The sequence below is a fragment of the Coptis chinensis genome, chromosome 7 (genome assembly GCF_015680905.1).
Source record: "Coptis chinensis isolate HL-2020 chromosome 7, ASM1568090v1, whole genome shotgun sequence".
NCBI lineage: Eukaryota > Viridiplantae > Streptophyta > Magnoliopsida > Ranunculales > Ranunculaceae > Coptis > Coptis chinensis.
This window is the reverse complement of record NC_141462.1, coordinates 20,753,424-20,765,546: the sequence shown is the minus strand read 5'-3', so window position 1 is coordinate 20,765,546 and position 12,123 is coordinate 20,753,424. Positions and strand designations below refer to the sequence as shown.

The window sequence follows — 12,123 nt, the reverse complement described above, 5'->3', positions numbered from 1 at the left end:
GTAAGTTACGAGCATTCAGTAGAGGTGCAACATCCCTCATATTCAAAGTAACCTCCATGACTCCTTAATTGATTTCTTTATTCAGTGTGTATGGTGGTGTAGACATCTCAATTCTTTCCTTAAGATTGTTGGATGCGAATAAAGAAAACAATAAAGAGACAATGACATTAGTAACAAGGAACAACCAAGGCGCGGATTAGGCTGTCCTTAAGGAAAGATTTCGCCCCTTCCAGTAGTGCAGAAAGGCAACAGTGGCGTCTTTCTCACTAGATACAATGGTTTAGCAGGCTAACTTGCACTCGAACATGCTGCTCTCTAGAACAACGGTACAACTCTCTTTGACGGCTAACAGTAAGAAGAGAAGAAGAAGAGGCTAGGGTTGTTTCGCGAGTTCTGTTTCTCTGGATGTGGAAGTGCTCTGTATGGACGCACAGTCCTAATTATATAGAGGTAAGGTCGGTCACAGCTAGTTGGTTTCCAAAACAAATAAGAAAGAGAAACCTACTAGGAATAGAAGTCCAAAACTTACTGCTAAAGCAAAACAAGTTTAGGCAATTGGCCAAGCCACTACCCACTAGCTAGACACACATAGTAAGCCCAAGCCCAATCCCGAACCCGACACAAATCAGTGCGGGCGGGCGGGTGGACGCGTGTGTGTGGCTTTGTGTGAGTCCTCCCTCCTAACACAAAAGCCTTTGTACTCTAAGGGCACGCCCTTATGGTAGAGGAAGTCCTCATATACTTACATAGCTAGTGGTGGATAACCAATGTGGGAATATCTTCTATGCACAAAAGTTGAGAGAACACTCTATGTTCTTCTCCTCCATTTTGCACACACACACTTAGTACTTTGAAATACAAGAGATTCCAACATAATATACCTAATGATGTCTCTGAAGTCTTCTCAAGAGTAGGTATTGATGTGAATTCGCTTTTTCTACCATCTGGAGAGGATCTGGACACTAGGATTTGGATGTCGGCTTAAGATGGGGTCTTTCTTGTGACTGATGCTTTTGAAGTAATCAGAAAGAAGGAAATGAAGGTCAACTAGCATAAATGGGTGTGGAATAGGCATATACATCCAAGGAAAGCAGGGCTTGTGTGTAAAATAATTCAAAATGCTATTCCTATTGATGATAGGGTCAGAAAGAAGGGCATTCAGATTGTTTCTAAATGCAGGTTATGTGGCAAAGATGAGGAAAGTTCAAGCCATATGATGTGGGAATGTGAGTTCACGAGGACATTGTGGTGCTGGCTTTCTTAGATTTTCAAAGTGGCATTGCCTCTACTGGAACTTCAAGCGGTAAGAAAAGCATGCAATCATCAGAGTCCAATTAAACAAGAACTTTGGAATGTAGCATCAGTGGAACTAATGGTGGTGGTTTTGAAAGCAAGGAACAATATTTTCTTCAAGGAACAAACTCTCAACCTAGCGGTGATTAAGAAAGACATTCTGCAAGGAACTACAAGGCGGATTGCTAGCCATAGGAATAATGTTAAATATAGTGGATAACCTGAGTTTACTTTCTCAACTGAATGTGAGAGGCAGAGCTAAACCCGCAGCCAGAATTCAGGAAGTATCATGGATACCACCTGACATGGATGTGGTAAAAACAAACACAGACGGTGCATCTATTGGGAACCCAAGCAATGGTGGAGCAGGGGTAATATTTATAGACTCAAATGCAGCACTTCTAGGATTCTTGGTCAAGGTTTCGGGGTTGTCACAAACTTTGTCACAAAATGACAGCAGTGATATTGGCAGTGGAGAAAGCAGTTCATATGAACTGGAAGAAATTGTTGATTGAGTGTGATTCAATGACAGTTGTACTAGCAATCAAGGGTGAACACCTTCAATTCCATGGTCATTAAAGCCTACGTGGGTCAGAGCAATTCAAAAACTTCAGCAGTGGAGGATAACACACACACTAAGAGAAGCAAATTTTGGTGCAGATGCAGATGCTGCAGCAAAGAAGGGATCTCATTTGAGTTGTAGAGAAACACTATGGAGCTTAAACAGGCCTTCCTTTATCACATCTGTTGAATGCCTGTTTAGGACATACTATCGATTTGACTGGGAACCTCCTGTAGTTAGATGAATAGTTGTAATTCACATCTCTAGCTATAACATTCTTTATATTATAGATTAATAATATATCCTTACTTCTGTCCGAAAAAAAAAGGAGGAAAATCCTTTCGACAAAGTTACCATAGAACTGTTCCTAATGTTGACTCACCATTTTCAACCTATAAAGCGTCTCTGACTGCTCCATCCAATATGGAGGTAAGCATTGTACCTAGGGGTCCTAACATTCAAGTTGATAGGTGAGAAACAATATTTTGTGTTGACGGTTGGAGCCACAAATAGCTCTCTGTTGTATGCTTCATTAACGTGGCACGATGGGGTGCATTATGTGAAAAGCCCCATTATTGTACATTCTGATGGTAACTTAATAATATGAAACAACATGCTGTTGCATATTCGACAAAGATGTAAAACATGTAAAATGTGGTAGAGCAGCCGTAGACAGGTCTGCTTCAGATTATGTTTGTTTGTCAGTATTTCGTTTACTCATAGATCTACGGTTGTAACGATCTAAACAAAGGCATGAATATTATGTTTGCATAAAGTAGTTAATGATGACATGTGCCCATGAAAGTATTTGCAATGTGATAATGTGATAGTCCAACACACCCTGCAGCGTGCAGCGTATCACTTCCTCTGATACATTGATCGGGTTGTCTGTGCGTTTTGCCTTCTCCAAACCCTGCTGCCAAAATTAAATCTCGCTACAATAATATGTATGCATTCTAGAACAAGCCCAGCTGATATACCTCTAATGTTTCTTAGTCATTACCAGTTTACCACTCTGCAATACGATTTAACAGGAGAAAACATAGTATGTCTGGCTTGTGCACTTCATTCCCAATTAGGTAATGGTGACAAAATGGAGTCAATAGTCATCAAAATCTACACCCACTTCACCAAGTACAAATTATTGACTGATATTCCATCTTGTTCTTACACCATCAATAGTTGGGCCGCGGCCTTGACTGAATTTCAAAATTATTCTAAGGCATGCATGGACAATATGTTGATGAGACCTCTCCTTTTGGAACTTTGTTAATTTTGAAGGACTCAATCTTTTCTTCTAATTAATGTTTAAAAGACTGTTTAACCCCTAATGGTTTGTCCACTGGATATGTTCTAATGCGGTAGACAACAGAGTTTATGAATTTTTTTCACATCCTTAAGGATTAAGAGCTAAGGCTAGTTGATGGGGGTGTTGAAAAAAATGGATACGAGGTGGTCTTGTTTGTCTTTGTATATATTTTCTATTTTCAATATATCCATATGCACTAATTGTTGAGGAATAACGATACCAATCGATTCCCACTACACAGATAATTTGTACTTGAACCAACTATTACTCCAAACAAATTCTAAATATCCACTAGAACTAACCTAGCATGCCCAACTCTCTAAACAACTATCAACAACAAATAATAATGCAAAAAAAATAAAGCATACCACAACACAAAGATATACCGTGGTTTGGCCAATGATGCCTACTTCCACAAAAGCTAATCCTTTTTTAACGTGGGAAAGAATATTATAATCACTCCTCTTAAGTCTCTCCACCTTACTAGATCACTCCTCTCTCTTTACAGGCTTTTCTCTCTGCAAAGATTTTCTCTCAATTTTGATAGCTCTCAAAATTGGGTCTCTATTTAAGACTTAGGTTTTCCAAAATCTTGTTTCTGTTTATATAGTAAACCGCAATCTTGCGGTTACTGTAGAAAAATAGAAACTGCGAAATTAGACATAGGCGCGAGCGCGCTCTCGACAAGGCCAATGTCGAGCGCGCGCGCCCTCAAATGCCTGTTTTGTTTTCCAGTACCAAGGGCGTGGGCGTGCCTTGGATTTAAACCAATCTGAGCGCACGCGCTGTCACAGCCCGAATTTCTAAATAATTAAAAAAAATGAATAATTGAAATATAAATATCTCAACCATCACTTGGTTCAATTGTCTAAAAACCCAGGCTATGACGGGGTGGATACAACACATGTCAAAACCTAAAACCCACATCATAAAGAATCTTAACAACAAAAATCTCCAAATTCCTCAACTATCACTTTATTAAAAACTTTCTTCCATCCCAATACAAACATAAACAAACTTTAAGAATAATAATTTCCAACATCGTATTCTCATGTCATATGAAAATGTAACCTACGTTATTACATACTTCCAAAAGATCAGACCTAATAAACTAAACTCCCAGACTGCTCCAGGCGAGAATCCAAATCAAACGCCGAGGTTCCACTGCCTTCCACCTATGTTCCCAAGAACACACCCACGTTGCCAAAACAAATCAAACATGGGTCAGCAAAATGGAATTTGCTGGTATGAGTAAACTAACCACATATAAACATTATCATACTTTAATTATCCAAACAATCACTTTATATTTTCCCATAACTTAATCATTTACAGCTTAGAAGACAGGTAGTTCCGTCATTTCAACCGGCATAACTTCTTCCCAAGCAAAACTTCCATCTTATTAACTCATTCTAATAACTTGTTTTAATATCTAAATCATTGAATTAAAACTTACCGATATCCACTGCTGTATAAGGGTAGGACCGCGTCCCTGCACAAAATGTTATTAAGTCCTACCCTCCTGCAAAAGAAAGTTAGAACTTCTAACATTTGTCGATATCCTATAGGTATTCAGAAGTAAACCCAAACACACTCGCACAATCAACTTAATTTCTCTTATTAATTAATCAATTTCTTTTCTTATACACATATTTCACAAACTATGTACCTTAGGTCATTCCCGCCACATTCAAGGAATACCTATCATATCACTAACGGGCCATTCATGATACATTCAATGAATGCCCTAGGTCATTCCTGCCACATTCAAGGAATACTCAATCCTACATTCCCGTACACTCAAGGAATACAACTAACCCGCAAGGCGAATACCTTAGTTCCTCTTTAGGGCAGTCCACTACAATCTGGTCATTCATGGCACATTCAATGAATACCCTTATATAGCGCTAACGGGTCATTTATGGCACATTCAATAAATGCCCACCTAACATATGACATCATCAGTCATAACCTCAATTCCAAAACTTGAGGCGTGGAGAGTTCTAAAAGAGTGCGGTAAATTTGTTTACGCATTATTGAACTTTATTTTATATATCATTTTAGAGAACGAATGAGTATCTTGATTCCTGTATTTTTTGATTTACGCGTTATTAATTTCAGGGATGTCTTAGTGTCATAACGTTGCATATCATAAAATACTGCAAAATCACATAGTAGTTAATACACATACACACGTATATATAGAGGTCTTAGCCTAAAGTCAAGTATGCTAATAGTCTTAGACCTATCTTAATAACCCAAATCATAATCCGAGTTAAAAGGTCAAATTGGGTCAACTGGTCAAAGTCAACCCTGGTCAACAGTCAACCCTGGTCAAAGTCAAAGTCAACCATCATGGTCGAAGTCAAACTGTCGTTTCCATGTTCAACAGGTTGGGGTCATAGCCATGGTTCATGGCTAAGGTCAATAATGCATGGCTCAAATGCGCCATGACTAAGGTAATGGTTCGGACCGCTGCAAGCCCAAACCTTAGAACCCGAAAGTCTAAAACCAACTTATTTATTCCACGACCCAATTGGATCTATATTAAGTCATATATGCCCTAAGCAATATTATTAAATTTGCCCAAAACCTTTTAAACTGAATCGCCCAAAACACAACCGAAGTTCGGCCCGAAAATTAAACTGAAACCGGCCCAACAACTAAAATAGAATCGGGCCTAACATAAAATATAAAGTTTTGGCCCAACAAAACTAAAACATTTCGGCCCAACTAACAATAAGGTTTTGGCCCAACCAATTTAAACTTGCTAAGGCCCAACCCAAAATTTACTATTCATCTTCTCCAACAGCCTCCACCACCAGCCCAAATCGACCACCACCAATTCCAAATCGCCACCCAAAAAAATAACCAACCGATTTTTTTTGATTCAAACCCCTACAACTTTAATAAAAGCTAATAAAACCTCAAATCCTTAAATCTAGATCTAGAAATTTTTACTGCCGCCATTAATAGTTTCTCCAAGCTTTTAAACTGCCCCTTTACTTTACATAAAGACTCACTCACTCGCTACCACCAACTATAACGCCACCACCACGAAGTTCAAACAAACAAAAATATAATAGTTCAACCCACGGTATCCACGAGTGGGACGTTTTTCTGGGGGAGGAGGAGGTTTGGGGCTCGCGCCTCCATTGACGCTCCCTTTAAGCTTCCACAGCCCCCTCCAAACCAACATTCAATCACCAAACAACAAGTTCCAGCCCAACACAAACCACCCACGCACAGCAGTTAACATAAACGGTACTGACCACCATTAACACATTTATACAAAGCTTAATAATACAACCTCCATTAACACATTATCTTGTTTTATTGTCTCTGGCCGCCATTAACACATTATTCAAAGCTTCCAACAGTTAAATCCCCATTTCCGATATTTAGCGAAGTTTAATAATACGACCGCACGACGTAGAATAAAACAAGATAATAAGTAGTATCCCTATGCAGAAATCTTATACAGTATACCCCGATACACGAAAACGATAACTTCGGTGAAATAGCAAGAATAGCTACTCACCTTTAGCGCGCTCCTGTTCCCAGCAAAATCTCCAGCAAGAAACTTCTCTCTTTCCTATCTGTGAAACTCTCTTTTCTGAAAAACTCTGCGATTTCTTGACCAACCTATATTTTTTTTTTTTACGTTTTAAAAAACAACCCCCGAAATAGGGAAGAAAGTTTATCCCATACCCACGTCTCCTATTTCCACTAACACTTATCCTATTTTTATTATATCTATTATCTATTATTATTATCTTTATTATTATTATAGAAAAAAACAAAGAATAAAAACACGGGGTGTTATACGGGCTCTCAGACCTTTTTCTCGCAAACAGAACTTCTTTCTCATCCTCATGTGAGGGATAACTCCAATATTAATGCCATCAACAACAAAAAATTTACATTTTTAAGGATCAAGAGCTAAGGCTAGAAATAAATATAGCGTGCTGAAAACAATGGATACAAGGTGGACTTATTTGTCTATGTACATATTTTATTTGCAATAGAGATCCAAATGCTTTATCCAAAGAAATAGTATTTCTACACAAGTACTTGAGGAAATGAAAACAAATCCAAGCGCCAGCTTAGGATGGTTATGTCTGTTGGCGTTGTTAACTATAGGAAGCTAGATCAAGAACATAATGGACTTCGATTGATTAGCACAACAAATAAATTCACTATTATAATGATGCGGAATAAACGAGATTTAGAAGAAAATATGCAAAGATCTTCAAAAGGGAGGATTGATTTAAGGAGGAAAAATATTGAATAGAAGAATTGTAGAAATTGAGAGAGAAAAGTATAATAGGTTTTGGAGATTTGATAGTTTGATAATTGAATGAATGAACTAAACTACAATGACCTCTTTATATAAGACATACTTGATTAATAAGGAAACTAGACTTCTAAATCTAACATAGACTTCTAAAACTAATTAAACTCTAAATAGAAAATAATAAATATTCCAAATTAAATAATAGGGTTAACTAGTATTAACACCACCCTTCCTGAGCCAATTAGGACCCCCATACTTGATTAACAAGGTAACTAGACTTCTAAATCTAACCTAGACTTCTAAAACTAATTAAACTCTAAATAGAAAATACTAAATATTCCAGATTCCTAATAAATAATAAATAATAGGGTTAACTAGTATTAACACCACCGCACAAAAAAAAAAAACACACACACACACACACAAAATTCAAAATTGAGTTGACCGTGTTATTTTGTTTTTTTTGGGCTTAACCCTAAATAATAATTTTAATTTGAAAATAATAATCTTAGCGCAAACAAAAGGAATTATGGTAAGAAAGAGGGGCTAGTAATCCTACATCATTCTTCCCTTCTTTTGAAAAACTCGACCTCGAGTTGATGATAAAAAAAAAAAAATAACATTGTTTTGTCAAAAACAATATTTTCACAATCTTTCCAACACTTCTTTCGACTTCTTTGGTAAAATTTTTGTAGTATTTTGTTTGAAATAAACACATGTCCAAAAGAAGCTTCAAATGAATTTTCAATGAATTTCTTTCGACAACACTTCTTACAATATCTTTTGCGCTTCTTCAAATAATATGTAACTATTGGAGAAGAGAACAACACAAACAGATCTTCATAAGATAGAAAGATAAAAGTTGGTGTGCACTCTCCTTCTTGAAAAAACTCTATCTTTTGAAAAATCTCACATTTTTGTCCAATTTGTAGACTTCGAAAATTGGAATCTTCAAAAGCAATGTGTGGAGTATTCTTTGTAACTTATGGAGAACCAACATAAGAAACAACATCTTCTTCGTTCATAGTTTTAACTTCTTGGAGAGTATAGACTGGTGTTGGTGGATGTGAGATTGGAGGTATAATTGGAGTGGTAAGGAAATTTTTCGATGGGTATATAGGAACAATGGTCTTATAGATTATTGCAAAGGTGCTAGGGTTTGCAAAAGTTATAGTGTGAGGGAATGGTTCTTTGAACATATTCATAAGTCTCGTCTTCAAAGCTTCAAGCTTTGAATCAATGCTCAATTCTAACTTAAGATTGTTGATAGTGTCGTCGATAATGTCTACTAGTTCTTTCTTCGTAACATATTCAACCATTGAGAGAAACAATTTTGGGGGTTTGTTGAAGTGGTGGTGGTGGATCGCTTTCTAGATTAGAATCTAAAATGTGGGGCTCTTAATACCAATTGATGCAGAATAAATGAGATTTAGAAGAAAATATGCGGAGATCTTCAAAATGGAGGCTAGGATTGATTTAAGGAGGAATAATATTGAATAGAAAATTTGTAGAAGTTGAGGGAGAAAATTATAATAGGTTTTGGAAATTTGATAGTTTGATAATTGATAATTGAATGAATAAATTAAACTAAACTACAATAGCCCATTCCCTGTGGACTTTGAATGATTGATAATTGATAATTGAATGAATGAACTAAACTACAATTCACATTATATCTGAGCTTTGATCTAGACTTTCTAAGAATTATGGTGAGAAATTCGGAAATTAGGGACCTTCAATGCCCATTCCCTCTGGGTGATGGAGCCTCGAGCGAAGACAACTCGCGATGGAAAAGGAGAAACACAAGAAGAGAGGAGAAGATCAGTAATGAACCAGAGATAAGGCAAGCACTTCTGGAAAATAGGGTAAGAAAAGAGAATGCAACTGAAGATGACAAAATTTCGGTGGTTAACTATGGAAAGGATGATCGCCATTTTAAAAGCTTGGATTTCACAGGCAAAGTAGGATCTTTACAGGACACAAAGGTAACAGTGATTAATCTTCTCACAAGTGATGAGAAAAGCAACAGTGAGCCTGAAGAGGACAAAGGACAGACAGAGAAGGACAAAGGGAAGAAAGTTGTGGAAGACCTTGACACCTGGATGAACCAAGAAGGGGAGTGTGAAAAGGATGAACCATGGGAAGATTGTGAATCTGATAATTTCCGGTGTAGTGGGGATTTACTTACCTCAAACTAAAATAATTGAAAAGATAGGGGAAGGGAGTCGCAGGTTGCAGTGTGGAGGGTCTTTTACTATGTCTCTAGGGGAAGAGGAGGAGGATGATAAGCAATCAAGGGTTCAGTGAAGTATAAGAAAGGAAAGAATAAAGTTGGTTTTGTGATGAACTTCTCAGATGAAGAGGAGGCAGATTGGGATGACAGTGGTAGGAAAGATAAGATATCAACTTTTGCTTCACCAAGTGTGGATCATGGTCTCGCGATGGCTGTTCCTCAACAACCACCTCTATTTTAATGTTAGCATGGAATTGTCATGGTATTGGCACCAACACGGCGGTTCGATCTCTAGAGGGCCTCATCCGAGAACACGAACCAGATGTTATATGTTAAGCTGAAACAAAGGTAAATAGTAGGAGGATAAAGGGAGTAGGGAAGATGATTAAATATGGGAGGAGCTTCTATGTGGATGTTGATGGTAGTAAAGGGGATTTGGCAGTTTTCTGGAAGGAGGACTGCGACATCGAAATTTTGGGAGGTATAACAAATCAGATCACAGGTAAATACAATAATTTCCATTCTAATATCAGTTAGTACTTTACTTTTGTATATGGGCATCCTGTGGCACATCATAGAATCAAAGTATGGGATGAAATAAGGGATCTTGCTCCCTATATTCCAGACCCTTAAGTTATGTTTGGTGATTTTAATACTATCACATGCCTAGATGAGAAGTACAGAGGTAGAAATGTTTATACCAAATATATGCATGATTTTAATAAGTTCATTAATAATCTCAGTCTTTTTTACTTAGGTTTTTCTGGTCCTAGATATACTTGGTCGAATAATAGGGGGCTTAAGAATCATATTCTTGAACGCCTGGATAGGGTTTAGCTAATATAGACTGGTTGATGCTTTTCCCTGATGCACATGTTAAGATTCGATCCAATGCCTCATCTGATCATTTGTCTTTAACAATAAATTTGCACAAGCATGTTAAATTACCTCCTAAACCCTTTAGGTTCTTTAAAATGTGGTTTGCTGATGATTCATGCAAGGAGGTGATCCATAAAACATGGAATAAAAAGGATTTACCTGCTAGCTGCAGTAATACTTTGTATAAGATCAAAAATACCTCTAAAGATGTTATAAAGTGGAATAAATAGGTGTTTGGTAACATTTTTAATAATATCAAGGCCATTCAGGATAGGCTTGACAAAGTCCTCTCTGAAAACATGGGTGAGGAAAATTATGCCAAAGCCCAAGAGCTGAAAAAGGAGCTGCTCATGTGGACAGAGAGGGAAGAAAGTTTTTGGCAGCAAAAATCCAATGAACACTGGATTAAGGAAAATGGGAGGAATACAAGATACTTCTACCTTTCTACTCTCTATAGGAGGAGGAAGAATCTTGTGACCAAGCTTAAAGGTGACAATGGAGGTTGGCTACAAGGAAGGGATCAAGTGGGAGATAACATTAACCACTTGTTCACTAACTTGTTCACTTCTGACTCTCCTGACCCTAATCAGGATGTTCTGTCTCTTTTCCAACCTTGCATCACAGAAAGGGAGAATAACTTACTTATTGTTATCCCTAGTGAGCAAGAAGTATGGAAGGTTGTCCACAAGATGGGCAAAACTAAAGCTCTTGGACCTGATGGTTTTCAAGAAATCTTTTACTATGAATGTGGGGAGTGACATTACCCAATTTGTCAGAGATTTCTTCATGTTTGGGTTTATGCACCCTAAAATGAATAAAACTTTTATCACTCTTATCCCAAAGATTAGCAATCCAGATCAAATCTCTAAGTTTAGGCCTATTAGCTTGTATACTTTTGCATACAAGATTGTATAAAAAAATACTTGCTAATAGGCTTAAACCTTACCTAAACAAAATTGTTTCACCATTCCAAGGTGTTATTGTTAAAGGAAGAAATATTGGGGACAATGTGGGTTAGCAAGTGAGATGTTCTACAATATGGATCATATGACAAAGAAGAAAGATGGGTGGATGGCTCTTAAAATTGATATGGCTAAGGCATATGACAGAGTGGAGTTGAGTTTTTTGGATAACCTTTTTGAACAACTTGGTTTCTGTGGGAACTGGATGGGGCTGGTTTAGAGCTGCCTCTCAACTGTATCCTTCAGGGTGTTACTGAATGGGTCCCCATTGTCACATATTATCCCACATAGGGGTATTAGACAAGGAGACCCATTATCACCCTATTTTTCATTATTGTCACAGAAGCCCTGTCAAGACTGATTCTTAAGAAGGAGAATGAGGGTATTATACATGGGATCAAAATCAAAAGAAATGCTTTCTGCTTTATGCAGATTATCTTATCATCTTCTCCAAAGCAACTATGGATGAAGCTGTGGCTTTGGAAGATATTCTGGAACAATATTGTAAGGCCTCAGGCCAGCTAGTCAACAAAGATAAGTCTAGCATTTTCTTTAGTAAGAATGTGCATTTGGATCAACAGAGGCATA

The 12,123-nt window shown here is 37.4% G+C and overlaps 1 protein-coding gene across 1 annotated transcript; it reads left to right on the top strand.

Annotated features, from left to right (window-relative positions):
* The first annotated feature begins 10,872 nt into the window (after positions 1–10,872).
* Positions 10,873–11,331, top strand: LOC147486551 (uncharacterized). Its single transcript, XM_086573768.1, has one exon. The coding sequence runs from the start codon at positions 10,873–10,875 to the stop codon at positions 11,329–11,331; it is 459 nt and encodes a 152-aa protein (XP_086429894.1).
* The last annotated feature ends 792 nt before the right edge of the window (positions 11,332–12,123 follow it).

Coding starts and splice junctions, on each gene's coding strand:
- LOC147486551 (XM_086573768.1), top strand. CDS start 10,873: ATGGGTGAGGAAAATTATGCCAAAGCCCAAGAGCTGAAAAAGGAGCTG.